The 10,642-nt window shown below is 38.7% G+C and overlaps 1 protein-coding gene across 1 annotated transcript in view; it reads left to right on the top strand.

Moving 5' to 3' along the window:
* LOC101853002 overlaps positions 1-5,762 on the top strand; it is a 12,409-nt gene extending 6,647 nt beyond the window's left edge. The window contains exon 3 of the mRNA XM_013082972.2: positions 4,670-5,762. Within this exon, the coding sequence (XP_012938426.1) occupies positions 4,670-5,301 (632 nt within the window). The 3' untranslated portion in view covers positions 5,302-5,762. The remainder of the gene's footprint in view (positions 1-4,669) is intronic.
* Positions 5,763-10,642: the final 4,880 nt, after the last annotated feature.

Consider the following 10,642-nt stretch of genomic DNA (forward strand, 5'->3'; position numbering starts at 1 on the left):
CGGGTAAGGATTCTATCACCATCTTCCCCATTTCCGCGCCGTTCCACAGACACAAAAGGACATCAGACAGCATAGAATCGGGTGCTTTTTAATAAATAGGTATGTAACATAGGAATTCGCTTCAACTTTTAGTCCGACTAGAGAGCGCGAGGCAGTCTCGGGCAGGACAGTGAACGGGTTAACGGAAATGAAAACGAAGTCACGATTTTCTGTTATCGATAATAAAGCTCAAAGTGCGCTTTCATTGTTACGTGACCACCACTTTTTATGTCGATCCAAACTCGACACAGAGTGTCATGACAAGGCAAAGTGCAAGCCTATAAAAAGGGAATCTTCCTTATCCCGGTGGTACATCATTCTTTCTTTGTGGAAACAGAAACACCAAGGTAAACCGACTTACGTTTGTTACTACTCTTGTAACGTCTCTAATCTTCGGCACTTATATGACCTAACTGTGTTCCAAGTGGCCGTAAAAATGTTTACTGAAACAAACGTTACTTTCATTCAGTTACATTCAGTGTGTGAGAACTTAGCCTTCGTGGCTTCTGGAAGCATCAGTGAAGCGTCATTCTCCCTGACAGAAGAGATGTGCCCAAATGGAACCGGCTACAGTCGTACTAAATTGGTCGCTTTTATTGACAAGCGGGTGACCCAGATGTCGGGGGTTTCCAGAAATCTTGACCTACACTTTACATTTACTTTTACTTGTCCGATCCAGCGGCCATTTGAGTTCTAGCCCTTCGGCCTGTTTTGACCTGCACCAAAAGTGGGCATTGCCCTACCTATAGGAGAAGTTTGGTTTCATTGGTGCGTATATGTGTTTGGTTATAGAGAAATCTCTCATGGTCTTTTAAAGAAACTGAACAAAGTGCAAAGACTTAACCTTCGATTTTCTCAAAAAAGCACTTTTCGGGATACGCCTCTTGTGCTTTAAAGCGACAAATAATAAGGCAGCGTGGTGAAACCAGGCTCTTGTCAAAATAATGAAATCGGAGAAACATGCCTTAAAATTTTTTCCGCTAGTTTGGGAATTTTTATCGATTTTTTTTTTCTTTTGCTCCACCTCTTTCACTTCAATATAAAAACAGATTTCCATGTGAATTTTACCGAAAAATAGTGATTGACTAAAGGCACAAAATTTGTCATTTTTCAGTTTTCTAAAATTCTTTAGATATTGGAGTTACCAAACTTTGGCAGCCATTTTCTCGCTAATTTCATCACTGAAAAAAGGCGACCTCCCTTCCTTAAAATGCAGAATCTTGAAATCTATTCAAGAGAAATATATATTTATTTCATTCGAAGCAAGGCAAATACATGAGCTTTCAGATGATGCGTGGGTGGTTGGCGGGTGCTCTGGTGTGGTTTGCTCCTTCTTTCCCATCGAACATCTATAATCCTTATCTCCCTTTTTTCTTTTGTATGTTTGTTACTCTCTTGTAACACATCAGCTAATCTTCTGGCGCTCACCTGACCTTATGCAGTTGTGAGCGCCGTAAAACCTCTACTAAAACTAAAATCAGATGATACCAAGAACTCCACACGCCCAAAAATTGACGAGCGACTGATTCCATGGAATCACAAAACAAATTATTGTAAAAAAAAATACCTCAGAATTACAAAGCTCTATCTTCTCAGTTCCTAGTTTTGAGAAATCTGGCGTCAAAAATTGATAGTTTCACAACAAATCAAGCTTTATCGAATGTAATTCTTTGAATATCGTGATATCGACCCCGAATAATCTCACGATTTTGATAGAGTAGAAGGGACACTTTGGATTTCTGACCTCATGGTCTTAGTAACTCTAAATGGCCAAAAATGTCAGATAAAACTTTGTAATTTTAAGGTTGCGCAATGAGAAGTTTACGAGTTATGCAGCAGAATGGCGGAGCAGGCCTTTAACTTTAAGTGGACTGTTCTGTTCGGTCTAGTGGTGGGATACTCATTTTTTGCGGAGTGTTTTGGGCTTTTTTTATTAATACTAGTGAATGAAGAAGGTTTTGTTAAGTTATGTTAGGGTTTTACGGCGCTTGCAACTACATGAGGTTACAGAAGGTTTGGCTTTTGTTTTGATTTTAGTCAGCAATCGTAGCTTTGCTTTCTGTCTAAAAGATCCAAGTCGTGGGATTTAAGTTGCAAGCCACCCTTTATCAGACACTGGTGTTCTAATGATCTATACGTCTCCTCTAAAACCAGAGAAAAATTACCGCCCAGGCGGCCAGAATGACAGTAAGGCGTGCTGAAAATGTGTTGGATATTTTGACCTCCTAGCAACCTAATTTTTGACAGCGTTTCATAATAAGCTGAATAGGCCCAAGAGTTCATTTCCTGGGCCGCGTTCGCGTTTTGTTTTGGGGTTTTGGGGTTTTTTGTTGTTGTTGTTTGTTTGTTTTGTTTTTGTCTTTTGAGTGGGGGGGGCGGGGGGTCGCATTAAAAGGGACACAAGGTATGGCCGGAGTGACAGTTTTGTTTTTTGCTCTAAATCAAGTAATATGGGCGGATTCACATGAACCCATATGGGCCAAGAAACATAAAAATACCATGTCTGTATGATTTCATTAACAATTTCGTGAATTCTTGAGATGAAATTATGGGTTCGAACGATCAAACTACGTGCAAAATCGAAGTGGAAATTGGGCAAAAGCGCCCCCGACCTAATACAATCGTCTCAGCTGCTTTGTCTCGGCCTTGAGCAATGCGAAGTCAAAAGCCAAGTGATACTCAGTCCATATGGCCGCCGGGGCTTAAGGGACAAACCAATGAAATGTTATAGGGGGTGCCCATTAGCGCGATCGGGTCGGGTCGGGTCGGGTCGGGTCGGGTCGGGTCGGGTCGGGTCGTCGGGTCGGGTCGTTTTCTGGTGGTTTCAGTGCACACTACAAATCCGCGGCGATTGTACCCGACGACCTGGAAGTTAAAATAGAGAAACCTTTAACCTCAATGGCTTCCAGGGCTCCTTTCTGCAGTTAGCTGTTGTAGTGCTGCGGAAGCCTGGAATCCCATAAACATGGGTTTCATCGATAACTTTCTACTATCTTCTCTAAGTCAAGGGACTCCATTGTTGTCAATTTTTTATGGTATTTCTCGTAGAAATGCTCGATCTTGACATCGCAGTGCCAAATGGACACGCGACTCAGCCTTGTTGTGATTGACTCGCAGGCCTGAAAATAGCGCGTCTGATTTTGAAGGTCACCAACGGAATTGATCGGTTTGAGCCACGATGGTCGCTTTGCGCCCTCAATTTGGCTAGCCCCAACTACCAAATCGACCCGACCCGACGCGATCGCGCTAGTGGGCACCCACTTTTATGCTCCCCGAAAGAGGTAGCGCCTGATTGGGTGTAGTAATTTGTAGTAGACACCAAAACCAAGCATATTATCACTTTTCAAGTTGTTATGTCTCAGAAGTTTCGTTTGGGTATTTGTGGAGTTTCGTTTGTTTTTTTTAATTAAAAATCAGTATACATTATTATTTTTTGTCCCTTATATTATAATTTTGGTAAAATGTGTTCTTTTGATTTTAGTCAGAGAAGTAGCTTTCTGGTAAAAAAAATAATTTTTTAAACAAACAAACCAGGAGAGGCTGAAGCTGCAGGCCCCATCCTACAACACGCCACTTATCGTTATTATTATTATTATTATTATTATTATTATTATTATTATTATTATTATTATTATTATTATTATTATTATTATTATTATTATTATTATTATTATTATCATTGTTATTATTATTGTTATTATTATTATTATTATTATTAATATTATTATTATTATTATTATTATTATTATTATTATTATTATTATTATTATTATTATCATCATCATTATTTTTATTATTATATTATTATAATTACAAATATAATTTGCATCATTATTAATATAGTTGTTGTTGTTGTTGTTGTTGTTCTTGTTGTTGTTGTTGTTGTTGTTGTTGTTGTTGTTGTTGTTGTTGTTGTTGTTATTATTAGTATTATTAGTATTAGTATCTTTATTGTTATTGTTGTTTTTGTTGTACTTGTTGGTGCTGTTGTGGTTATTGTTGTTGTCGTTGTTGTTTTTGTTGCTGTTGTTGATGATGATGATGATGATGATGATGATGATGATGATGATGATGATGATGATGATGATGATGATGATGTAATAGTGCAGTTATATATGAATATATATTTGTAATATGTTTTATATTCTATTTCCAGAGCCCAAAATGAAGTTGGCAATCCTCTGTCTGGCTCTTGCGACTGTCGCCTCTGGTCTGTACATCCCTGCAGAAGAAAAGAGAGATCTTCACGGTACTGCAGTAATAATTGAGAATGTCATCAAGGAAATCGAGATTGCTCTTCACCCTGGCAACAAGAGAGACCTTCACAAGGTTGCTGAGGTAATTGAGAATGTCATCAAGGAAATCGAGAATGCTCTCAACCCTGGCAACAAGAGAAGTCTTCATGATGCTGCTGTCATTGCTGAGAATATCATCAAGGAAATCGAGAATGCTATTCACCCTGGCAACAAGAGAAGTCTTCATGATGCTGCTGTCATTGCTGAGAATATCATCAAGGAAATCGAGAATGCTCTCAACCCTGGCAACAAGAGAAATCTTCATGATGCTGCTGTGATTGCTGAGAATATCATCAAGGAAATCAATCAGGCTATTCACCCAGGCAACAAGAGAAATCTCCATGATGCTGCTGTCATTGCTGAGAATATCATCAAAGAAATCGAGAATGCTATTCACCCAGGCAACAAGAGAAACCTTCACGATGCTGCTGTGATTGCTGAGAATATCATCAAGGAAATCGAGAATGCTATTCACCCAGGCAACAAGAGAAATCTTCATGATGCTGCTGTCATTGCTGAGAATATCATCAAAGAAATCGAGAATGCTATTCACCCAGGCAACAAGAGAAACCTTCACGATGCTGCTGTGATTGCTGAGAATATCATCAAGGAAATCGAGAATGCTATTCACCCTGGCAACAAGAGAAGTCTTCATGATGCTGCTGTCATTGCTGAGAATATCATCAAGGAAATCGAGAATGCTATTCACCCTGGCAACAAGAGAAGTCTTCATGATGCCGCTGTCATTGCTGAGAATATCATCAAGGAAATCGAGAATGCTATTCACCCAGGCAACAAGAGAAGTCTTCATGATGCCGCTGTCATTGCTGAGAATATCCTCAAAGAAATCGAGAATGCTATTCACCCTGGCAACAAGCGAGGACTTTTTGATTTTATTAAAGATAAGATTCAAGATGTCAAAGATACATTGGAAGGTATCGCGAACGTGGACCTCCGTTCCGCCTAAACAAAATCTCCAAGACACTGGCAAAAAAAGACAGAGACTGTTATCAAAGAAGCCATACTTGCCCTTTTTCCCAATACCCAGGGGAACCATGACGAAAATGCTGAAATGTTTTGACTAGTGGTCGATACCAAGCGATGAAATCATAACTCCTTTGAAAGCGACCTGCCTCAAATCCAAGTCAAGGTACAAATTACCGGAAACTTGATAGCATTACCGCTATATTCTAGCGTATGCTATCTTGATATCTAGTAAATGTCGTAATTAAGAACAAGAGCTGATCCTTAGTGTAAACATAATCTTAGAATTATTTCTGTCGTTGTGGAGTGGTATTTTTAATAATATAAAGTGAAATTTACATTGGGAAACACTTGCTCTGTGGGAACAGAAATCATATAGAAGGAAACTTCCATGTGTTTCTAAGAAGTAAAAGCTCCAATAAAATCCTCTTTCAAAACATTCAAGCGTTTTTTGTTGGGTTTGTTTGTTTTTTGCAAAATGAACGTACATAATATTTATGGCATGTTGTTGTTTATTATCTTTTATCTTATAATCGTCATTATTTTACGGAAGGTTGTAGATGTCCACATATTGACCTTGTGTCAAATATAGTCGCCCCCTCCTCTCACAAATATACACACACACCATGAACACCAAGGGGTGGACCTCAACAGAGAAGTCTATACACGGAATCAGACTTACTCTGCTCCCCTCTCTAGCCTCAACAGCACAAAGTCTGCTTCGACTATCAAGGCACCCCGGAAATAGCAGTTCACAAGAGAGTGACAAACATACAAAATAAATAGAGGGAAAATGACGGTAGTAAGGATGAGGAAAGAAAAAACAGCACTTCCCCCTATGTTGTTTCCCACAGTATGAGCATGGCATTGATAAGTCAGCCCATTTACAATTCTTCTGAGCATACGAATATATTATGTTAACATCCCCCCTTTGGGAATGGCCTAAAGAAACTTCAGTCAGTAGAACTGCCCTGTGCACAAGGCAAGAACGATAAATTTCACTAGGATGTGTTGTCATTTACTCAATCAATCATGACATCAGCTGACAACAATTTATACATAAATCTAAGTCATGCTGATGTCAAAATCATTTACCAAAGACAAATTTATTGAAGCAAAAAAAATGTAATAAATACTATGCCTAACTAGAGAGATACACTGCTCCGCCCAGAACTGTGGGAGTATCCGAGTGAACTGTGCACAATAACAAACAAAAGTTTCAACTAGAGAGCATTTGTGAGGCAGCGTGGTGGAATCAGGCTCTCGTCAAAATAATCAAAGTGAAGAAACTTGCATTTTTCCGCAGGTTTGTGAATTTTTATCAAATTTTTGTTTTTTGGCACAACACCTTTCATGCCCATTAAAGAACTCATTTCTGTGTGAAATTTTCTGAAAAGCGTTGATTAAAGGCATACAAAATGTAAATCTTCAGTTACCATAGACTCTTAAGCTAAGGAAATAACTAATATTTGGCGGCCATTTTCTCACTAGTTTTACCTCTGAAAACAGGTGACCAACACCTCTTTTTTTGCAAATATCTCGACTTGTATATACGATAAATGGATATTTTTTGCTTCCAAATAAAGAAAAGTGAACAAGCTTTAAGATGATACCAATAACTCTACATGCCCAAAAATTGACGAGGGCCTGATTCCACCACGCTGCCTCACATTTCATGTAGGCCTATGTCAGTATCGCAAACTTGCAGAACCATCCGAAAATAGTTTCCTGCAGATAAGGTATATATGTTCCAAAACGATGAAGGATAAAACGAGCCCATAATTCAGATATTTATGCTGGGAGACAACTCTTAAATGTAGGCCTGTGCTATGTCAGTATCGCAAACTTGCAGAACCAACAAAAAACTATTTCCTACAGTTAGGGTAAAATGTAGGCTATGGGGTGGGGTTTTTTGTTGTTGCTTATTTAATAAAGCATAATAAAACGAGCCCATACTTCAGATATTAACATCTTCGCTGACACGCCCATAGAATGTACAGGCCTGAACCGTGTAGCGCTGTGCCTACTTTGGCCTGTTCGTTTTACAGGACTGTGACACAGGTTGTTATGATGCCTATGATAAGGGAAGTTACCGCTAAAATCATGTAATTATTATTGAGGTACCTTAGGTACCTTCCCTTTGTGTGCTTAAATTTTGTGTCCTTTTAAGCAACATTTTGCTGTAAAATAATATACTCAGAAATTTTTTAAAAAATTTTTATTAATTTTTTTTTTTTTGGGGGGGGGGGTGTAAGTGTTTTACAGCGCTCGCAACTTCACAAGGTTATATGAGCGCCTGGGACACATTAAACTTTTATTTCAGTTGGTAGGAAATTTTGAATTTTGCTAGGGAGGCGGACGAAGCCTACTCTTATCGATTTTAGACCACAAAGGGATCTTTAACGTGCGCAACTTGCACACGAGCCCTCATGGATTTTTTACCTTTGTCCTAATAGAAGATCAGAGGTGTGGCTGAAAGACAGCAGTAAGAAGGAGCAAAGGAGTAGCAGTAGAAATGCTGCAGAAAGCGTCAGGAGTCCAGAGGGGGGGGGGCAAAGGAGTTGAGGGGGTGGAGCAGAAAGAGGAGACAAAAGCAGACGACAGAACATCGCTAGAGAGTAGAAAAGGAGGTGAAAGGAGACAATTTTAGAGAAGAAAATATTTCGGTCGCTACTCGGATTCGAACCCGGGACATTTGAATGAGAGGCCAACACCTTAACCTCTAGCCCCCTAAATTCATTTTTCAATGTACACAAAAGTCGTTGAGCAAAAAAAATTCGATTTAAATTGCCATACAGGCTATCTCTCTCTCTCTCTCTCTCTCTCTCTCTCTCTCTCTCTCTCTCTCTCTTTCCCTCTCTATCTATCTTTCTATCTATCTCTCTATCTATCTATCTATCTATCTATCTATCTTCCTATCCATCTATTTATCTATGTATCTGTCTATCTGTTTAGCTAGCTATCTCTCTTTCTCTCTTTCTCTCTCTCATGCACACGCACAAACACATACACACGCACACACATACAAACACACACATACGCGTGCACACACACACACACACACACACACACACACACACACACACACACACAAACACACACGCACACATACACATGCACATTCCTGTTTCAGATAAAGTACCTCAATGTTGGTGCAAATTGTCATTTCTTTCCTGGATAAAATAGAGTTGCATTTCTAGGGTGGAAAGGACTCGAAAACTACACTGTAAGAGGCCAACTGTTAGATAAAAATCCGTGCCGTTTAGGAGAACAGCATATAAATACAGTAAGAACGTCGGAGGGACTCATAGAATGGTTCGAGATAACATCTGGAGTAAGACAGGGTTGTGCCCTATCACCACTGCTATTTATCATGTATATTGATAGAATTCCAGACGCCCTGAATGAATTACTCTTGGCTGATGACCAAAGCCTGGCACATAAAGATGAACAAAGTCTCCAACACCACACCACCAGATGAAACGAAGAATGTAACAACTACGACATGAAGATCAACATCAACAAAACAGAGAAATTGAAAAACGAGTACAAAAGGCCAATAATGTTAGTTACCAGCTTACTCCACTACTGAAACATCCTAATATCCCCATGACAACAAAACTTAAAATGATCAACACCATATTCATCCCAACACTCATCTATCAATGCCAAATATGGATCACGAACAAGACATTGAAGCAAAAAATTACAACATGTGAAATACGAAGTCTTAGAAAAGCAGTAAACAAGACCAGCCGAGACAAAATAAGAAACTCGGTAATCAGAAAAATGGTGGGCACAAATGATGCCATGCATCACATCCAACACCAAAAGAATCAAAAGGTTCAAACATCTCATGCGATTACCAACACACCATCCAGCACAACGTGCCTACATTTTAAAACATTCAATTGCAACAAGGCTAGAGGGCGACCGAGAAAGACCTAGATAGATGGAGTCAGGGAAACACTAACAACTCATGGCATCCCCCTGACCCATGGTCTCCGGTTGGTGGCCGAGAGACGTCTTTTTCTTCCTGCGACACCCAAAAAGGTATAAACGGCGGATAAAAGGGAAAGTAAAGCATTTCTAGGATAGAGGGACAACAATAATTTATTGTATTTTTAAGCAAATACATCAGCATCTTGCTACCTTAGAATTACAAAGTTCTCTCTGACATTTTAGCCGTTTTGAGCTCAGAAACCAAATCAGTTTCCTATCTGCTCTATTGAAACTGAAAGATTTTTCGTGGTCATTATCAAGAAATACCAAACCAATGTGCCAGGATTTGGACAATAAAGGTCTATCTTAATATTCAAAGAATTGCTTTCGAAAAAGCTTGACGTGTTGTGAAACTTAAAATTTGGACGTCAAATTTCTCACAATTATGTACTGAGTAGATAGAACTTTGTAATTCTAGGTTAGCAATTTGTCATTAGAGTCCATAGAGATGCATTGCCAGGCAAGACGGGGAAAACAATAATATTTTATGTGAGGCAGCGTGGTGGAATCAGGCTCTCGTCAATTTTTGGGCATGTAGAGTTATTGGTATCATCTTAAAGCTTGTTCACTCGTCTTTATTTTGATTTTAAAAAATCAATTTATCTTGAATATAAGTCGAGATATTTGAAAATGTTTTCTGCGAATGAAGGAGATGAGGGTCACCTGTTTTCAGCGGTAAAATTAGTGAGAAAATGGCCACCAAAGATCTGTTATTTCCTTATCTCAAGAGTCCGTGGTAACTGAAAATTTACATTTTGTGTACCTTTAATCGACGTTTTTCAGAAAAATCCACACAGAAATGAGTTCTTTAAGGGGCATGAAAGGTCTTGAGCCAAAAAACAAAAATTTTATAACAAATTCACTAACCTGTAGAAAAATGCAAGTTTCTTCACTTTGATTATTTTGACGAAAGCCTGATTCCACCACGCTGCCTCACATATTGTTGTTTTGTTTTGTTTTCCAATTTCACATTGCGTAGTTGGGGGTATTTTTAGCTCCTGAATGTTCAACTCATTTCGACATACCTTTTAAATGTTTGAAGTGATTTATTTTCAGTTTCGTTGTCTCGTTGTTTTGGGATATTTAAACATAATGACAACTATTGATATTATATTTGTAAGTAGCGTTCTCTATTTTGTACATACCTGAAACACACGTAATACCGTACTATTAAAGAGCTCATAATTAACCAAAATAATCTATGTTGCCGTTAAGAGGCTATTGCAATGGTTGTTAAACAAATACCCACGCAAACAAACAAATAAACAAATAGAAAATGAATAAGCAAACAAACAAACAAACAAACAAACAAGCAAATACCC

This window comes from Aplysia californica, unplaced genomic scaffold (assembly GCF_000002075.1).
Source record: "Aplysia californica isolate F4 #8 unplaced genomic scaffold, AplCal3.0 scaffold00202, whole genome shotgun sequence".
Taxonomy (NCBI): Eukaryota; Metazoa; Mollusca; class Gastropoda; order Aplysiida; family Aplysiidae; genus Aplysia; species Aplysia californica.